Source organism: Heterodontus francisci, chromosome 13 (assembly GCF_036365525.1).
Source record: "Heterodontus francisci isolate sHetFra1 chromosome 13, sHetFra1.hap1, whole genome shotgun sequence".
Lineage (NCBI taxonomy): Eukaryota > Metazoa > Chordata > Chondrichthyes > Heterodontiformes > Heterodontidae > Heterodontus > Heterodontus francisci.
The window spans coordinates 45,065,576-45,086,444 of record NC_090383.1 but is presented as its reverse complement, the minus strand read 5'-3'; the positions used below and the strand labels follow the sequence as shown (position 1 = coordinate 45,086,444).

General features: G+C 48.1%; 1 protein-coding gene across 13 annotated transcripts in view; it reads right to left on the bottom strand.

The window, feature by feature from the left end:
- Positions 1 to 20,869, bottom strand: part of sytl3 (synaptotagmin-like 3) — a 242,705-nt gene that overhangs the window by 11,747 nt on the left and 210,089 nt on the right. For all 13 annotated transcript variants that reach the window (XM_068044758.1, XM_068044752.1, XM_068044754.1 and 10 more), the window contains one exon: positions 12,373 to 12,543. In XM_068044758.1, coding sequence (XP_067900859.1) covers positions 12,373 to 12,543 — 171 coding nt within the window. The remainder of the gene's footprint in view (positions 1 to 12,372; positions 12,544 to 20,869) is intronic.

Below are 20,869 nucleotides of genomic sequence, written 5' to 3'. Positions count from 1 at the left end.
TCCAGTGAACCTCAACACAAGCTCGAGGAACAGCACTTCATTTTCCGATTAGGCATTCTGCAGCCTTCTGGACTCAACATTGAGTTCAACAATTTCAGAGCATGACTGCCTTTTTTAAAATTTTATTTTATTTTATCTTTTATATGCCTGTTTTAAACTTGTTTTTCAGGTTTTTTGCTTTTGGATAGAGCTGTTCATTATTCTGCCATTAACACTCACTCTGGACTAATGCTTTGTCTTTTATAACAACTATTAGCACTCCTCTTGCCTTTGTTCCATGACATCTTGTCATTTAATCTGTCCTGCCCTCTGCCCTATCACACACCTTCCCTTTTATTCTTCTTCCCCCCACCCATTCACTTCTTCAAAGCCTATTGCATTTCTAACCTTGCCAGTTCTGATGAAAGGTCACAGACCTGAAAGGTTAACTCTGTTTCTCTCTCCACAGATGCTGCCAGACCTGTTGAGTATTTCCAGCACTTTGTTTTTATTTCACGAGCTGTCATCTTACGAACATACGAATTAGGAGCAGGGGTAGGCCACCTGGCCCCTCAAGCCTGCTCCGCCATTCAATCAGTACATGGCTGAACTGATTTCTCCACATTACACCTACCAATAACCTTTCACCTCCTTGCTTATCAAGAATCCATCTATCTCTGCCTTAAAAATATTCAAAGACTCTGCTTCCACCACCTTTTGAGGAAGAGAGTTCCAAAGACTCACGACCCTCTGAGAAAAAAATTCTCCTCATCTCTGTCTTAAATGGGTGACCCCTTATTTTTAAACAGTGACCCCTGGTTCTAGATTCTCCCACAAGGGGAAACATCCTTGCCACATCCACCCTGTCAAGACCACTTGTTACATCTTGCCAACCAGAAAATGACCCATTTATGCCTACTCATTGTTTCCTGTTAGCTAGCCAATCTTCTATCCATGCATCCTCTTTTTCCCACAGGGCCAGTTGTGGAGGAGGAGCATGCCAGTACCCTGCGATATCACTGGTGTCTTTGGATGAAATGGAAGCCACAGACCCTGCACCGTTACATCATTCAAGAGCACCCTCCACCAACTCAAATACACTCACACCGGTGGGTCCTCAAGCATAGTTAGAAAGCGTGGTGCTGAGTGAACAGCATGACGCTCGTGAGCAGGAGGAGGTGAGAGAGGCAGAGGCAGCTATGGGCAGTCCCCCTGGGAGGATGGAGGATAGACACAGCCATGCTCAGCTGGGTGCAGATTCAGGGCCCTGGGAGTCACAATAAAGGCGGCTCTACTTTGATCAGCAGCGAGAGATATGTGCCCACAGGTTGAAACTTCCTGAGGCAGTGCGCCGTCATGGGCTGAGAATGGAGGTGTGCATTCAGCTCATGTGCACCACCAAGGCTCAGGCTTTTGAGCGTGTGAGCTCCTCCATTGACAGTGGCCAACCTCATGGAGAGCCCTATGCAGAGCACTGAGTAGATGCAGGAAGAGCACACCGACATATGGAGAATGCAGGCAATGCTCTGTAGCACTTAATCGGTCAGTGGCGCTGATGGCGCAAAGATGCATGGAGTGGATGCCAGTTGCACCCCAGCTACTGGTACCCTCCAGCGATCCAGAGTGCCATCAAAGGGCTGAGGCAGTCGCCTATAGAATGAGAATGTCACCCCTCATAGGTCGGCATCATCATTATCTTCGGCCTCCTTGGACCCTCTGATTGAAGGACTATCTATGCAGCAGAACCCTATGACAGAGGCTGCCCCTACATTGCCCCATTGGCACCTCCATGACAAGGATGACCACTATGGGCATCTCAGTCACAAGCAGACACATATAAGCAGGCTGTCTCTACCTTGTCCGAGGCCACAAGGGGAGCACTGCGCGGAAGTGGCCGACAGCAAAGGCCACCTTGCCAGTCGCTGCATTGAGTGGGTTCACTTGGGTGAATTTAATTTGTAATTCTGTAAACTGTTATTTATTAATTACATTGAAAATATTGAGCCATGATCCCAGACATGTGAGCTTCCCTTCTTTAATAGAGAAACTAGAAGAGGAAGGAAGTGGTGAAGAGAAGCAATGGTCTTTGAAAGGGGATACTGAGACCACTGGAAAGATGTGTATCATGCATTGGCGGTAAGAGTAGAACTTTTCAAAGTTGTGTGTTTAATGGATGTATTCTCAAAGGCACAGCAAAGTGAGTACCAGTGCATGCTGTCCTTCTGGATGAGGAGCGCTCAGGCAAAATGTGCCTGGATCAGGTGTGCCCTGGTGTTCATGCCATCATGATGAAAGCTTTGACTCCTGAGACAGCCCCAGCCATGTCCCTGGCCAGCCAGGGCACCGTTCTGCTCTGCATCTTCCTCCTTCTCTGATGAACCGTACAATCTAGCACTTCACCCTCTTTAAGGTACACACCTCTCTTGGGGGCCATGTTATGGGGAGTGCAGCAGACTACAATAATGCGCAAGACTCTGGCAGGAGTGTACTGCAGGGTGCCACCTGACCATTCGAGACACCAGAACCACATCTTCAGGAGCCTGTTGGCCTGCTCACTAATGGTCCTTGGGAGCAGATGGCTTCAGTTGTAGCACCTCTATGCCTCTGTCATGGGGTCATGTAAAGGTGTGAGTAGCCATCTTGTCAAGGGACATCCCTTGTCCCCTAGAAGCCATCCAAGGAGTTTCAGTGGTGACATGAACAACAGCGGCACCCTGGACTGCTGGAGAATGAAGGCGTCTTGCAGCTGACAGGATAGCAAGCGCACAGATGTACAAGGCACCAGATTGTGGCCGCACACCAGCTGAACATTTAGGGAGTGGAAGCCCTTCCTGTTGACAAACCTCACTGGCTGCTCACTCGGTGCCTTGATGGCCACATGGGTGCAACTGATGATGCCTTGCGGAAATCCAACAATGGAAGCGACTCCAATGCCCTTGGTGCCTGCGAGGCCCCATCTGCTTGAAATTGTATGCGCTGCCCAGCTTTCACAAATAAGGCATCAAGATGCAATGGTGTGCAGCTGCTTGAGAGACGCCACCAAGGTCTGATGCCGATCTTTGGAACAGGCCAGAGGCGAAGAGGTTCGAGGCCACAGTGACTTTGACGGTTACTGGTAGGGCATGGCGAGGAGTGCTGTGAGGTCTGAGGTTTCCCTCAACAAGCAAACAAATCTCATCTGCCTAGTTAAGCGCAGTCTCTTGCGACACTGATTCTCTGACATGTCCAGGTATCATCACCTTCAGCAGTACACTTGATGCTGAGAGTATGGCCTTTGTTGCCTTCCTGCCCCTCATTCCTCTCCTCTGCCCGCCTCATGTCCAGAGCACAGCATCTGCTCCTGAGGATGTTGCTCCTCTATGCTACTCGTCCTTATCCCGAGCAGGGGTTGACAACATGTCCGTACATGGACACCAGTGTCTGTGGTAAAGATTTTGAGGTCCATGGTAATTTTAAATTACAGGGATGAGAAATTTCCACCAAATGATGGATTTCTGACATTGAGGCTCGGAATTCCGTCATCAGCTTCTTCCTTTACCCACTCAGTATTTATTTCAGTTTTCCAGCATTCACAGTGGTTTGCTCTTCTTCTACTTAGAGACATTGGCTAAGGGCTGATCGTCAGCATTAAAGACTGCAAACACATTTCTAAACATTGATTGAAGCTGGTTTGCCAGTATTAAAGATGGTGGCAGACATTAGCTAAGCAATGGTGCGAAAGCGCGTCTCTTTACCAGCTGAGGTTAGTAAACAGAGAGGGTAGCCACAGAGTGGGCAGTCACAGTGGGGGGAGGGGGTGACACGGGGGGGGGGGGCGGGGGGGAGACACACAGAGGGGAGGGGGAGAGACAAGAGGGGAGGAGGAGAGACATGGTGGGGGGGGGAGAGACACTGAGGTGGTGGGAGAGACACAGAGGGGGGGGGAGAGACACAGAAGTGGGGGAGAGACATGGGGGGGGAGGAGAGAGACACAAAGGGGAGAGCGACACAGAGGGGGTAAAGATACGGGGGGGAGAAACACAGAGGGGGGAGAGACACGGGGGAGACACGGGGTGGGGGGGAGACACAGAGCAGGGGGGAAACAGAGTAGGGGAAACACGGGGGGGGGGACACGGGGGGACGACACGGGGGGGGTAAAATGGGGGGGACACGGGGGGGGACACAGGGGGGAAACACAGAGGGGGGAAACACAGAGGGGAGAAACACAGAGGGGGGGACACGGGGGGGGGGGAACACAGAGGAGGGGAACACAGAGGGGGGGAGACGAGGGAGACACAGAGGGGGGTGACACAGATATTGGGTGACATGGGCACAGAGAGGGGGAGGGGGACACAGAGGGGGGACACAGAGACACTCAGAGAGACAGAGAGAGACACAGACAGAGAGAGGGAGACAGACACGAAGAGAGAGGGCCAATCCTCTACAACTGGCAGCGGGTTGCCCATGGCTCGGTTTGATTGACAGCTCTCCTATTAATGTGTATGTCAGGCTGAGGGGGTAGGTTGGATGTGCGCCTGATGGACTGTGGCCACCTGTCTGTGATTGCTCAGTGTCTGCGACTAACAGCGGGCTGCCCAGGTGGGGTGAGCACTGACTGGCAGTTCGTGGTGCAAGCGAGTTGTGATTGGCCGCCCCTGTTTTTGCATAGTTCAGGGAGTGAGTGAGAATGGCTGCTGCAGGGGAAGAGGGAGAGAGAGACTGAGAAGAGAGCAGGAAACAGGCCAGCACAACAGGAGTAGGAACAGAGGGAGGGAGAGAGAAGAGAGTGGTAGACAGAGAAGGGGGAGAGAGAGAGGAGAGACGGTGAGGGGAGCGAGAGAGAGAGAGAGAGAAGGAGCCCGGGGGGACAAGAGAAGGGAGAGAGATGGACACAGAGAGGGGAGAGGGATGGACTCAGGAAGGGAAGAGAGGAAGGGGAGAGAGAGGGTCACAGGGAAGAGACAGAGGGAGAGAGAGATGGACGAGAGGGGGGGAGAGGGAGAGGGGAGAGAGGGATAAGGAAGAGAGAGAGGGGGAAGAGAGGGAGTGGGGGAGAGAGAGGGTGGGGGAGAGAGAGAGTGGAGGAGGGGGCAGAAGGGGGTGGGGGAGAGAGGGTGTCAGGAAAGAGAGAGGATGGAGAGAGAGGGGAGAGAGAGGGAGGGGAGAGAGAGAGAGAGGGAAGAGAGAGGGGGGAGACAGGGTAGAGAGAGAGAGGGGGAGAGAGAGAGGGGGAGAGAGAGGGGGAGAGAGAGAGGGGGAGAGAGAGGGGAGAGAGAGAGGGGAGAGAGAGAGGGGGGAAAGAGAGGGGGGAAAGAGAGGGGAGAGAGAGAGGGGAGAGAGGAGGGAGAGAGAGGAGGGAGAGAGAGGGGAGAGAGAGAGGGGAGAGAGAGAGGGGGAAGAGAGAGGGGGGGAGAGAGGGAGGGGAGAGAGGGGGGGAGAGAGGGGGGTGGGAGAGAGAGGGGGAGAGAGAGAGAGAGAGGGAGAGAGAGAGAGATAGAGGGGGTCCCTGCCCTGGAGCCCCCTCTCCCGTGACTCCCACCCCGCTAAACCCCTTCCTCAATGACTCACCTGTGGCCTGTATCCCTGTCAACCACAGTGGGGGGGGAATCCTCGGTTGAGGAAAAAGGAAGACATATCAGAAGCGCTGTCATGGAAGGTAGGACTATGGAAAGGCTGCCTATGCTTAAGGTAGATAAGTCACCTGGTCCGGATGTCTTGCATCCCAGGTTGCTAAAGGAAGTGGGGGTGGAGATAGTGGAAGGGCTTGCCATAATCTACCACTCTTCCCTAGATATGGAGGAGGTGCCAGAGGATTGGAAAGTGGCCAATGTGCCACCCTTATTCAAGAAAGGGTGTAAGGACAGTCCTAGCAGTTACAGGGCTGTTAGTTGAAAATTAGTGTTGGCTAAGATTTTAGAAACAATAATCAGGGAAAAACATCAACAGGCACTTGGAGAGGTTTGAGTTAATTAAGGATAGCCAGCACGGATTTGTAAAAGGCAGATCATGCTTGACTAATCTAATTGAATTTTTTGATGAAGTTACAAAGAAGGTTGATGAAGGGAATGTGGTGGATGTTGTCTATATGGATTTTAAGAAAGTGTTTGATAAGTTACCACATAAAAGGCTGGTTAACAAAATTGAGGCTTATGGAATAGGAGAATCAATGTCCAATTGGATAAAAAAAAACAAAGTGATTCATGACAACGCTTCGTCATCGCCAACGTCATCAGGATGCGCCGCGGTCTCCTGCCCTCTGCGCATGCGCTGCGGTCCGGCTTGCCAGGACCGTTTTGTGCATGCGCAGATGACGCGATACGCACATGCGCACACGGTCTCCTGATCTCTGCGCATGCACTGCGGTCCGGCTTACCACGGACACTTTGCACATGCGCAGATGACGTCATCGCGTTATGTCGTCTTCCTCGGGCAACGCGCCAGGTTGGCCTCTGCACATGCGTCAATCTTCGGATATTCACGCATGCGTCAAAGCTTCGGCGCGACTTTTTGAAAGTGGAAGGAGGAGAGGTTTCGTCGGGCATTTTCTCACGTTTTATCTGAATTATTTAGTCGTTTTGGAGACTTGCTTCATCTTTATTAGACACAGGAGATTGTTCCAAGGTAAGTTGCTCTGCCTTTGTAAGTTGCTTTGAAAACATTTCCATTGTCTGGGGCACCGCATGTTCTCCAGTCCCTGTTGTAAGCTACTCTGAAAACATTTCCATTGTCTGGGGCACCACATGTTCTCCAGTCCCTGTTGTGAGTTGCTGTGTGCAGGCAACCTACCATCTAAACGGTCATTTTCGTTTCACTGCAGAACTTAAAAAGGTGTGCACAACAGTAATTTCAGTGGATGGACGGAGGCAAGCTCTGACTCTGATTTGCTTTATTTCTTTTCATGTAAAACATGCCGTCGAGAAAACAATCCTTGAGACATAAGGTCAGCATTCAAGCAACGAAGGCAACTGGATCATGCTGCGGAGCTCGTCACGATGTGGAAAGGAACATTGCATTTATGGATGAATTGGGAATGCACATTGGGATGCGCTTGGGGAACATTCACCAAGAATAGACTGAGCTCAGACTCTTGTGACTTTACCTTCTTCACATGGACAATACAGTAGTGGAATAGAGAGCCAAGCGTTCATTCACCACAAGGCTCTCCAGGAACAATCTCTTTAGCTGTGCATAGCAGAGACTTGGCCTGTCTGTCTAACAGGAATGCTGGAAACACAACACTCATGTATCCATGCACAGCAGTGCTTAATGAACTTAATAAAACTTCTCAATAATTAACCCCAGAATTGTTGAGGCTTTGTTTTGCATGCTATTTCCCCGACTTTGCAACTGCACTTCAGATATTCAACTGTGGTGGAGGTAGGGGGGTAGATGGAGGGGTGGAGGTAGGGGGGTAGAGGGAGGGGTGGAGGTAGGGGGTAGAGGGAGGGGTGGAGGTAGCGGGGTAGAGGGAGGGTTGGGAGAAGAGGGGGATAGAGGGTTGGGTAAAGAGGGGGATAGAGGGTTGGGTGAAGGGGGGGGAGGGAGGGGTGGGTGAAGAGGGGGAGGTGAAGATGGAGAGGGGGGAGGGGTGGGGAGAGCAGGGAGGGGTGGGGAGAGGGAGCATGCAAAATGCAGGGACCAGACAGTTGCAATGCCTGAAGTACTGTGGAGAAGTAGGGGAGAAGCAACTGGATTGGGCATCCGCAGCTGGAGGAAACGGCTGAATGGAGAGGGCCGGATGCGAGAGGCCGTAGAGAACTGCGGGGAGCGAGTGTGCGAAGACCTTGGTGTCGCCGGGTCCAGGGACTGGCCAGTAAGTCTTTTGCTGTTGTGTTTCTGGCGCATGCACAGAAAAAGGCACTCCTCTTCCACTCCGCTGCTCCCCCCCCCACTCCCGCTCTTCCCCACCCCCCCACTCCCACTCTTCCCCCCCTCTCCCTCTCTTCCCCCCCTCCCTCTCTTCCCCCCCTCTCCCTCTCTTCCCCCTCTCTTTTCCCCCCTCCCTCTCTTTTTCCCCCCCCTCTCTTTTCTCCCCCCCCCACCCCCCGACACCCTCAACGCTGCTCTCCCCAGCCCCCGCGCTGCTCTCCTCGGCCCCCGCGCTGCTCTCTCACTCCGGCCATTGTATACTGCCACATGTTCGTTAGGTTTCCTCTGTGTGATTCTTTGAGCAGCGTCATCTTTAGTCCTGGCAGCTGCTACAGTCGCAATCTGTGACATTTTCGTGGCACATGCTGTATTTGCGCATGTGCCAAAACAGCGCCACCTACCGTTTGTGTTGTCAACAAATGCGGTCAAAAAAAAATTGGCTCTAGGACAGAAAACAGTGAGTCGTGGTAAATGGTTGTTTTTCGGACTGGAGGATGTTAGACAGTGGTGTTCTCCAAGGGTCAGTGCTAGGACTGCTGCTTTTTTTTGCTATATATATATATATACTTGGATCTAGGAATACAGAGTAGAATTTTAAAATTTGCCGATGATACCAAATTTGGAGGAGTGGCAAACAGTCAGGATGATAGGAACTGCCTACAACAGGACAAAGATAGGTTAGCAGAATGGGAAAACAAGTGGCAGATAGAATTTGATACAGACCAGTGTGAGGTGAATGCATTTTGGCGGAAGAGATAGGGGACACAATATAGACTTAACAGTAAGACCAGGTGAAGGCTGAAAGGGAACCCTAGACCTCTTTCTCACTGGGTTGTAACAATGACTCACACTTCATTCTCCATACAAGTCAAAGGGAATCAGGGGGATAATTCTCAACTGGTTGGAGTCATACGTACTGCAAAGGAAGAAGTTTGTGGTTATTGGAGGCCAATCATCTCAGCTCCAGGACATCGCTGCGGGAGTTCCTCAGGGTAGTGTCCTAGGCCCAACCATCTTCAGCTGCTTCAATCAATGACCTTCCCTCCAACATAAGATCAGAAGTGGGGATGTTCACTGATGATTGCACACTGCTCAGTACCATTCACGACTCCTCAGATACTGAAGCAGTCTGTGTCCAGATGCAGCAAGACCTGGACAACATTCAAGCTTGGGCTGATAAGTGGCAAGTAACATTCACGCCACACAAGTGCCAGGCAATGACCATCTCCAACAAAAGAGAATCTAACCATCTCCACTTGATGTTCAACGGCATTACCATCGCTGAATCCCCACCATCAACATCTTGGGAGTTACCATGACTAGAAACTTAACTGGTCCAGCCATATAAATGCTGTGGCTACAAGAGCAGGTCAGAGGCTCAGAATGCAGCGGCGAGAAACTCACTTCCTGCCTCCCCAAACCCTCTCCACCATTCTCAAGGCACAAGTCAGGAGTGTGATGGAATACTCCCATTTGGCTGGGTGAGTGCAGCTCCAATAACACTCAAGAGACTCGACATCATTCAGGACAAAGCAGCCCACTTGATTGGCACCCCTTAACACCTTAACAGTCACTCCCTCCACCACCAGTGCACAATGGCAGCAGTGTGTACCATGTAAGAGATGCACTACAGCAACTCACCACGGCTCTTTTGACAGCACCTTCTAAACTCACAAGCACTATCAACTAGAAGAACAAGGGAAACACTACCAGCTGCAAGTTCCCCTCCAAATCACACACCATCTTGACTTGGAAATATATCACCAATTCTTTACTGTCACTGGGTCAAAATCATGGAACTCTCTCCCTAATAGTACTGTGGGTGCAGCTACAACACAAGGAGCTCAAGAAGGGAGCTCACCAGCACCTTCTCACGGGCAGTTAAGGTTGGGCAACAAATGCTGGTTTTGGCAGCGATGCCCAAATCCCATGAATGAATAGAAGAAATGAATTGTAAGAAGAAAGAATTGCATTTAGATAGTGATTTTCATGACCACCAGACTTCTCAAAGCACTTTACAGCCAATGAAATACTTTTGAATGAAGTGGAGTCACTGTTGTCGTGTAAGAAAAGCAGCTGCCAATTTGCACATAGCAAACTCCCACAAACAGCAATGTGATGATGACCAGGTAATCAATTTTTGTGACGTTGATTGAGGGATAAATATTGGCCAGGACAAAGGGTACAACTCCTCCGCTCTTCTTCGAAATATTGCCATGGGATCTTTTACATCCACCCGAGCAGTAAGATGGGGCCTTGGTTTAACATCTCATCTGAAAGACAGCACCTCCAACAGTGCAGCACATCCTCAGTACTGCTACAGTTTATTATTATTTTTTATTTATTTTATTTTTTATATTTATTTATTTTTATTTAGAGATACAGCACTGATACAGGCCCTTCGGCCCACCGAGTCTGTGCCGACCAACAACCACCCATTTATACTAACCCTACAGTAATCCCATATTCCCTAACACCTACCTACACTAGGGGCAATTTACAATAGCCAATTTACCTATCACCTGCAGGTCTTTGGCTGTGGGAGGAAACCGGAGCACCCGGAGGAAACCCACGCGGTCACAGGGAGAACTTGCAAACTCCGCACAGGCAGTACCCAGAATCGAACCCGGGTCCCTGGAGCTGTGAGGCTGCAGTGCTAACCACTACTACTCAGACATCATTCCTGATAAACACCAGGAGAGAATTGCTACAGTGTGATTCAGCACCACAAAGATTACATTGCAATGCATGGAGAGTGAGTTGATATAGTGGAATTAGGACTGCCCACACCTCATTCCCAATAAATAAAGAGACAGTTAATATGTGTGATTCAGCACTTCTCATACATCATTCCTAAAACATGGGGAAGAAAAGTGATAAAGTATGATACACCACTGCTCACATTTCATTCACAATACATGTATGAGAGAGGTGATGCAGTATGATTCATTCAAAATACATGGGGGGGCAGTTGATACACTGTGATTCCCAATACATGATATTCACCACTATTCACATGTCATTCCAGAAACACGAGGGAAGAGTTGATACAGAACACTTTAGGCCCATTTAAGGGTTCAGGTGCGCCCAAAAAGAGTTAAAACAAATGAATTAAGCAAATCATCTGCATACTCCAAAAAGAAAAGAGGCTATGTTGCTCACATTTCATTCGAAATATATGGGGATGGAGTTGATATAGTGTGATTCAGCATTCCTCATCCCTTGATCGGAATTTTGTTGATGTGGCAGGGGCCCCAACGAAAGTTAGGGGCAACCCCGCCTTGGCCATTTGTAGGACCTCCAACTGCATTTTTTGGCTGTCTTGCATCTAATTAGTTGCCATTGAGGCTCCCGTCCCTTTAATGGAGGGGCGCCCAACCCCAGGAGCTGCCAGCCAACTGGAGAGCCGGCAGCTCAGCAGTACCACCGGGAGCAGTGGCCACGGTTGGGACTGCGCCTGGAAGAGAGGACGCTAGGGGAGCAAGTCACCCTCCCACCTAGGTAAGGGGGGGTCTAGGGGCACTGGGGCCAGTCAGGCAGGCTCAGGCAAGAGGTTGGGGGGTGGGGGGGGGGGTGGTTGGTGAAGTTGGGGATGGGGGGTTGCCGCGGGGGCAGCCTTTATGGCTAGGGCTGCCCCTCCTGGATAGGAAGGCCCCTCCACCACCACGAGCCCGCAGGGAGGCTGCTACATTTCACCAGGCGGTCTCCCCACGTAGTAGATAGCCCACCCACTGCTGGTAAAATGCCAGCGATGGCAGGAAGAGGCCCTAAATTGGCCACTTGAGTGGCTCAATTTGCCTCTGGGTGACAGGGTCATCCTCCACCTTCTCCACTGCCGGTAAAAGGGCATGGCGCAAGAGGACGACAGGCACTCCACCCCTCCGATTTCCCTCGCCATTTTACAGCTCCCTCACCACCTCCCTGCCCGTCCCCAGAGGGCTAGTAAAATCGAGCCCCTCATTTCCAATACATGGGGAGAGAGTTGCTACCGTGCAATTGAGCACCACTCACAACTCATTCAAAATACATGGGAGAAGAGCTGATGCAGTGCAATTCAGCACTGCAGACACCTCATTCCAAATAGTTGAAGGAAATAGTTGATAAGAGTTTGATTCATCACTACACGCATCTCATTCCCAATATATCCGGAGAGAGTTGATACAATGTGATTCAAGACTATTCACACCTCATTCCAAGTACATGGTGCAGAGTTGATACAATGTGATTCAGCACCTCTCAGATCTCATTCCCAATACATTTGGGGCAAGTTGAGTTAGTGTGATTCAGTCGTCCTTTGCATCGCAGTATTATTGCATCATCAGTGCAAAGCCTTTGCATAAAACTTTTACTTGATTTTCTTTGACAACCTTTTCACCAAATGGGCACATTAGCTTAGACACTTTCATTTTTAGTCCAGATTTTGTATTTAAAACATTATAAACACTATTGAGATCGACAGGGGAATGTTGAGGCTTAAAATATTCTATGAAGACAGCATTGTGATCATGTTCTTCAATGCAATTCAGGGTCATGCACGAACATTACCTTGCCTCGTAATTGGTACCAGTTGGATAACTGAGTCAAGTTCTCTTCAAATTTCCAGTCCTTAAAAGGAATCTGCAACTCGCCCAGAAACACTTTCCGTTTGAGTGTTGTACGGTGCCACACGGAGACTTGAAGTGTCCTCATCTCCAACAGCGACCGTTCAATGTTGTACTGCGGAATGCAAAGTAGAATACAGAATTTGAAAAATTAATCAAGGAAATTCCTGTGTAACCACTCATAAAGTTTCTTAGATTTGCCTTACAGCGTGTCTTGACACTAAGTTAGGTGGTTCAGTAAGTAGTGTAGATGCGAGCAAAAGATTGCAAAGGGACATTGATAGATTAAGTGAATGGGCAAAATTTTGGCAGATGAAGTTCAATGTTGGGAAGTGTTCGGCCATCCACTTTGGACTGAAGGATAGGTAGATCAGAATATTTTCCAAATGATAAGAAGCTTGGAACCATGAAAGAGCGGAGAGATTTAGGGAACCATGAACATAAATCATTAAAAGCTAGCCAAGGGGCTAGGACACAAAGGGGTGGCAGTTATACTACAGTTGTATAAAGCTCTGGTTAGACTGCATTTGGAGTATTGCATTTAGTTCTGGGCATCTCACTTCAGGAAGGATATATTGACCTTAGAGCGGATATCGCACAGATTCACCAGGGCTAAAAGGATCAAATTATAAGGAGAGATTGAATCTAAATGTTAAATTATGAGAACAGTGCCCTTGAGTATAGAAATTTAAGGGGTGATCTAATGTTTGAGATAATTATAGGATTTGAATGGGTAGGTCGAGAGGAAGTATTCCTTTATTGGGAAGCTCAGAAGGGGGTATAACCTTAAAATTACAGCCAGACCATTGAGGGGTGATATCAGGAAGCACTTCTTCACTGATCCTATCTGCCACAATTGGGCACTGAAATATGCAAAGTGGTTACCTGCCACTGCCGGGCAGGTAGCCCTTGTCTCTTCCAACCCACCTTTGGCAAGGTAGGCCAAAGACGTTAGCTCACTAACCCAACACCCTCCTGTACTACATTCCTCCCGGTCCCGCTGTCAAAGCCGTCTCGGCAGGACTGGGAAGATTCCGCCTATAGAGTCATTACAGCATTGAAAGAGGCTGTTATGCTCATCAAGTCCATGCCAGCTCTATGCACAGCAATCCAGTTAGTCCCATTACCCTGCTCTATCCCCTGTAGCCCTGCAAGTTTATTTCCCTCAAATATCCATCCAATTTCCTTTTAAAATGATTCATCGTCTCTGCTTCCACCACCCTCATAGATAACAAGTTCCAGGTCATTACCACTCACTGCGTAAAAATGTTCTTCCTCACATCCTCCCTGCATCTCTTGCCCAAAACCTTAAATCTGCGTTCCCTAGTCGTTGTATCATCAGCTAATGTGAACAGTTTTTCATTGTCTACCTCATCTATACCTGTCATAATCTTGTACACCTCTATCAAATCACCCCTCAACCTCCTTTTGCTCCAAGGAGAACTATCACAGCTTCTCCAACCTAACCTTGTAGCTAAATTCCCTCATAGGATCACAGAAATTTACAGCACAGAAGGAGGCCATTTGGCCTATCGTGTCCATTCCAGCTGACAAGTAGTCCTGGAACCTTTCTTGTAAATCTCCTCTACACCCTCTCAAGGACCTTCACATCCTTTCTAATGTGTGGTGCCCGGAACTGGATGCAATACTCTCGTTGTGACCTAAAAAGAGCTTTATCAATGTTCAGCATAACTTCCCTGCTCAACACCTCTACTTATGATGCCCAAGATCCCATATGCCATGCTAACTACTCTCTTAATATGTCCTGGCACCTTCAAAGATCTAAGCACATGAACCCCCAGATCCGTCTGTCCTTGCACAATCTTTGTGCCACGAAGCATATATTTCCTCTTCCTATCCCTTCTGCCCAAATGCATCCCCTCACAGTTCTCTGTATTAAATTCCATCTGCCACTCATCTGCCCATTCTGCTAGCCTATCTATTTCCTGTTGCAGCCAATTGGTATCATCCTCACTGTTTGCCACAACTCCACGTTTGTTATCCATCAGCAAATTTGGAAATTTTACTCTGTATTCCAATATTCAACTGATTTATATATTAAAAAAAAGTGATCCTAGCACTGACCCTTGGGGAACACTACTACCATCCTCCCATCTGAAGATCAACCATTTACCATAACTCGTTGTTTTCTTTCCTTAAGCCAATCTTTTATCCAATGGGACACTGGCCCTCCTCTTCCACGAGCCTCAATATTGTTAAGCAGCCTTTCTGGAGTAGAACATAAGAATAGAAGCAGAAGCAGGAGTAGACAATACGGCTCGTCGGGCCTGACCTTCAGCTTCAACTCCACTTTCCTGCCCACGTCCCATATCCCTTGATTTCCTGAGACCAAAAGCCCGTCTATCTCTTAAATGTATTCAATGATGGAGCATCCACAACCCTCTGGGGTAGAGAATTCCAAAGATTCACAAATCTGAGTGAAGAAATTTTTCCTCTTCTCAGTGCTAAATGATTGGTCCCTTATCCTGAGACTGTGCCCCCATGTTCTAGATTCCCCAGACAAGGGAAACAATCTCTCAGTATCAACCCAGTCAAGCCCCTTCAGAATATTGTATGTTTCAATGAGATCACCTCTCATTCTTCTAAACTCCAGAGAATTTAGACCCAATTTAATCAGCCTGTCATGGTCAATCCTCTCATCCCAGGGGCCAATTAAGGGGGAGGCGGTGGTGTTGTGGTATTGTCACTGGACTAGTAACCCAGAATTCAATTGAATTAAATTAATAAATCTGGAATTAAAAGCTAGTCTAATGATGGCCATGAAACCATTGTCAATTGTCATTAAAAACCCATCTGGTTCACTAATGCCCTTTAGGGAAGGAAATCTGCTGTCCTTACCTGGTCTGGTCTACATGTGACTCCAGACCACAGCAATGTGGGTGACTCTTAAATGCCCTCTGAAATGGCCTGGCAAGCCACTCAGCTGTATCAAACCGTTACAAAGTCAATAAGGAATGAAACTGGACGGACCACCTGGCATTGACCTAGGCACGGGAAACGACAACAGCAAATCCAGCCCTGTTGACTCTGCAAAGTCCTCCTTACTAACTTCTGGGGGCTTGTGCCAAAGTTGGGAGAACTGTCCCACAGACTAGTCAAGCAACAGTCTGACATAGTCATACTCACCGAATCATACCTCACAGACAACGTCACAGACACTGTCATGACCGTCCCCGGGAATATCCTGTTCCACTGACAGGACAGACTCAGCAGAGGTAGCAGCACAGTGGTATACAGTCAGAAGGGAGTTGCCCTGGGAGTCCTCAACATTGACTCCGGACCCCATGAAGTCTCATGGCATCAGGTCAAACATGGGCAAGGAAACCTCCTGCTGATTACCACCTACCGTGCCCCCCTCAGCTGATGAATCAGTACACCTCCTCTTGGAGGAAGCACTGAGGGTTGCAATGGCGCAGAATTTACTCTGGGTGGGGGACATCAATGTCCATCACCAAGAGTAGCTCGGTAGCACCATGACTGATCGAGCTGGCCAAGTCCTAAAGGACACAGCTGCTAGATTGGGCGCACCCTCACCAATCTGCCTGCTGCAAATGCATCTGTCCATGACAATATTGGTAGAAGTGACCACCACGCAGTCCTTGTGGAGACAAAGTTCCATCTCCACATTGAGGGTACCCTCTATTGCGTTGTGTGGCACTACTGCCATACTAAATGGGATAGATTTAGAACAGATCTGGCAATGCAAATCTGGGCATCAATGAGGCGCCATGCGCCATCAGCTGCAGCAGAATTGTACTCAACCACAATCTGTAACCTCATGGCCCAGCATATCCTCCACTCTACCATTACCATCAAACAAGGGGATCAACCCTGGTTCAATGAAGAGGAGGGCATGCCAGCAGCAGCACCAGGCATACCTCAAAATGAGATGTCAACCTGGTGAGGCTACAACCTAGGACTACTTGCGTGCCAAACAGCGGAGGCAGCATGCAATAGACAGAGCTAAGTGATCCCACAAAGTGGCTGCAAAGAGATATAGAGAGTGTTACAACCAGGTGAGAAAGAGATTTAGGGTTCCCTTTCAGCCTTCACCTGGTCTTACCGTAACAGGGTTAATTTTAAACACACCATGTTTTTAGCTCCCCCTTGGTGAATCTTGTTCACTGCTTTCCAATTATAAGGCAAAGAAACCAGCACAATCAGACTTTCACAGGTTTAAAGAAGAAAAGTTGAAATTTATTAAACTTAAACTCTAATTTGGTTGACGCCTACGGATACATGACGCACCCATGCTAGCAAACAGAGACAGAAAAGAGCAGAAGAAAAATGAAGTGGAACAGTTTGAGGCAATATCTGAAGAGGTTTTATAATAGTTCTTCAAGCTCATTGTAAGTCCTTGACTGTAGGTAGATCTCACTTTTCGTTGGGACCCAGTATTCTTCTTAAACCTTGTTCGTTGTAGGAGACTTTTCTCTCTTGGGGTTCATGTGTCTTCAGTGGATTTGGAGGCTTGTGAGAAAGAGATGGGAGCAGACAGGAGAGATCTTCTCAGTTCAGGAGCAAACAGACTTTCTGAGCTCAAACTCTCTGTGGCCAGTTCAAAAGAAAACCCTGCAACAGCCAAGTAGTCATGTGACCAGCTGGTCTAACCAGTCCTGACCCTTGTGGATTGTATCTTCCTTTGCAGGCCCTGGAATATGCTTCCTTACCTTCGATGCTAAGTATGTTAGTATGTAAATGTTTTTTTCAGCCACGGCTGATCATTTCCTTGCTCCAACAAGAGTTAAAAATCAATGTTCATGACAAAATTGATGTGCCTCATTCTTGGCAGGTGGGGGCCTAGCATGACAACAGATTAAGTGATTGGGAAACAAGGTGGCAGATGGAATATAATGTGAGGAAGTGTGAGATTATTCACTTTGGTGGTAAGAATAGAAAAGCAGAATATTTTTTTTAAACGCCTGAAACCTGTAAACGCTGGTGTTCGAAGGGACTTGGATGCACTTGTACAAGGAGCGCAGAAGCATGCAGGTATAACAAGCAATTAGGAAGGCAGATGGCATATTAGCCTTTATTGCAAGAGGACTGGAGTACAAGAATAAAGAAGTCTTGCTACAATTGTACAGGGCTTTAGTGAGACCACACCTGAAATGCAGCATGCAGTTTTGATCTCCATATTTAAGGAAGGACATATTTGTATTGGAGACAGTACAGAGAAGGTTCACTAATTTTTTTTATTCGTTCATGGGATATGGGTGTTGCTGACAAGTTCAGCATTTATTGCCCATCCTCTAATTGCCTTTGAGAAGGTGGCAGTGAGCTGTCTTCTTAAACCGCTACAGTCCATGTGGGGTAGGTACATCCACAGTGCTGTTAGGAAGGGAATTCCAGGATTTTGACCCAGCGACAGTGAAGGAACAGCGATATAGTTCCAAGTCAGGATGGTCTGTGGCTTGGAGGGGAACTTGCAGGTGGTGGTGTTCCCATGTACTTGCCGTCTTTGTCCTTCTAGGTGGTAGAGGTTGCAGGTTTGGAAGATGCTGTCGAAGGAGCCTTAGTATTTTGCTGCAATGCATCTTGTAGATGGCACACACTGCTGCCACTGTGCGTCGGTGGTGAAGGGAGTGAATGTTTGTGGATGAGCTGCCAATCAAGTGGGCTGCTTTGTCCTGGATGGTGTCAAGCTTCTTGAGTGTTGTTGGAGCTGCACCCATCCAAGAAAGTGGAACGTATTCCATCACACTCATGATTTGTGCCTTGTGGATGGTGGACAGGCTTTGGGGAGTCAGGAGATGAGTTACTCGCCACAGGATTCCTAGCCTCTAACCTGTTCTTATAGGCACAGAATTTATATGGCTACACCAGTTCAATTTTTGGGCAATGGTAACGCTCAGGATGTTGATAGTGGGGGATTCAGTAATCATAATGCCATTGAATGTCAAGGGGATGTGGTTAGATTCTCTCTTGTTAGAGATGATCATTGCCTGGCACTTGTGTGGCACGAAAGTTACTTGCCACTAATCAACCCAAGCCTGGATATTGTCCAGGTCTTGCTGCATTTCTACATGGACTGCTTCAGTATCTGAGGAGTCACATTGCAATCATCAGCAGACATCCCGACTGGAGGATGGTAGACAGTGGTGTTCCCCAAGGTTTAGTGCTAGGACCACTGCTTTTTTTATATATATAAATGAGTTAGATATTGGAATACAGTGTAAAATTTCAAAATTTGCTGTTGATACCAAACCTGGAGGTGAGACAGACAGTGAAGATGATACCAATTGAGTGCAACAAGACATAGACAAGCTAACAGAATGGGCAGACAAGTGGCAGATGGAATTTAACACAGAGAGTTTGAGGTGATACATTTTGGCAGAAGGGATAGGGAGGGGCAATATAGACTAAATAGTACAGTTCCAGAGTATACAGGAACAGAGGGACCTGGGGGTTCATGTGCATAGATCTTTGAAGGTGGCAGGACATATTGAGAGAATAGTTAGCAAAGCATTTGGGATCTTGGGCTTCATAAGTAGTACAAAAGCAAGGAAGCTATGTTGAACCTTTAGGCCACAACTAGAGTATCACGTCCAGTTCTGGTCACCACACTTTAGGAAGGATGTGAGATTCCTTGAGAGGGTGCAGAGGATATTTAGCTGAATGGTTCCAGTAGCACAGGGTGCAACTCGACAGAGTACTGCTTCGACAGAGTACTTAACTTGAGGAGAGTTAACTGTTCCGAAGAAGGGTCACTGACCCGAAACGTTAACTCTGCTTCTCTCTCCACAGATGCTGCCAGACCTGCTGAGTATTTCCAGCATTTCTTGTTTTTATTTCAGATTTCCAGCATCCGCAGTATTTTGCTTTTACTTAACTTGAGGAATTTGGTGAGTGCGGGAATTTTAACGGTTGATCTCTTTTTAAAATCTCGTCAAGCTTTGCATTGAGCATTTAACTTAATTTGTAGTTTCTTTCACATCTTAATGGCAAAAAAAAGCTACCTGCTAGTGGTTGCTGTACAGTTAGTTAATTAGATGGATAATTAGAACTGGTAACCAGGTCAGGAGGAACTTACTCAGGTCTTTAGAATTTTTGCTGCACTTTTGCTTACGGATGAAGCACAGAGTCTAGCTCAACCGAGTATTGTTTCAACAGAAGTTGGTGACTGAGGGAACTCGGCACAGGGAGGGAAGAGGTGCTCTTCTGGTCTTTTACAAAAAATGGTACAGTCTGAGTGAGGGAGTGGGAGACAGCAAGACCAGGTGAGTAGCTGGTAAGTTTTTCTAGATAATAGTCTAGAAGGTAAAGGCATGGCAGGGAACCTCAATCCTATGGAATGCATGTCCTGTGCCATGTGTGAAATCCTGGATGCTTCTCATGGCCTGGAAGATCACATGTGCAGAAAGTGTTGCCAGTTAGAGCAGTTCCCTCCGGGTTTCAGAGCTTGAGTGGTGGTTGGATTCACTACAGGACATCAGCAAGGCTGAGAGCTTCGTGGATAGCACATTTCTGGAGGTGGTCATCCCGCAGCTTAAAAATATGCATGTGGTTAGGGAATGGGTGATCGCCAAGACAAGGAAGATCAGGCAAGAAGGGCAGGGACCTCATGAGTTCATCTCGCTTCCAACTGGTATTCAGTTCTGAATACTGTTGAGAGTGATGGTTCCTCTGGGGAGTGCAGGAACAGACACGCATTTCTGTAACCACAGCCATGATTCCAGATGGTATGTTGCCTCCTTGATGCCAGGGTCAAGGATGTCATGGAGCAGCTGCAGAACACTCTCTGAGGGGGAAGGATGAACAACCAGAGGTCAGCACCAATGACACAGGCAGAAAGAGGGATGAGGCTCTGAAGGCAAAGTTTAGGGAGCTAGGAAAGGGATTGAAAAGCAGGACCTCAAAGACAGTAATCTCAAGATTACTCCCGGTGCCACGTGTACAGAAATAGGAAGATAGAGCTGATAAATACTTGGCTGGAAAGATAGCGCAGGAGGGAGGGCTTTAGATTTCTGAGGCATTGGGACTGCTTCTGGGGGATGTGGCAACTGTAAAAGCCAAATAGGTTGCACCTCAACAGGACCGGGACCAAAATCCTCTCAGTGCTGTTGGGGAAACTTTAAACTAGCTTGGCAGGGGGATGGGAACCTGAGAGTACATTCAGCAGGGAGAGAAGAAAAGTTGAAAATGGAAGGCAGAAAATTAGTTATAGTGTTTGGAAGGCAGAAGAAACAAAGGCTAGAAAATAGACAACAAGGGAGCTTGGCAGTACTAAATGGTATATACTTCAATGCAAGAAGTCGACAGAATAAAGCAGATGAGCTGAGCAGATATTGACAGGTATGATATTATAGCTATTACTGAGACATGGCTGAAAGAAGGGCAGGAATGGCAGCTCAACGTGCCTGGTTACAGGGTATTCAGGTGAGACAGAGAGGGAGATAAAAAAAAGGAATTGGGGGGTC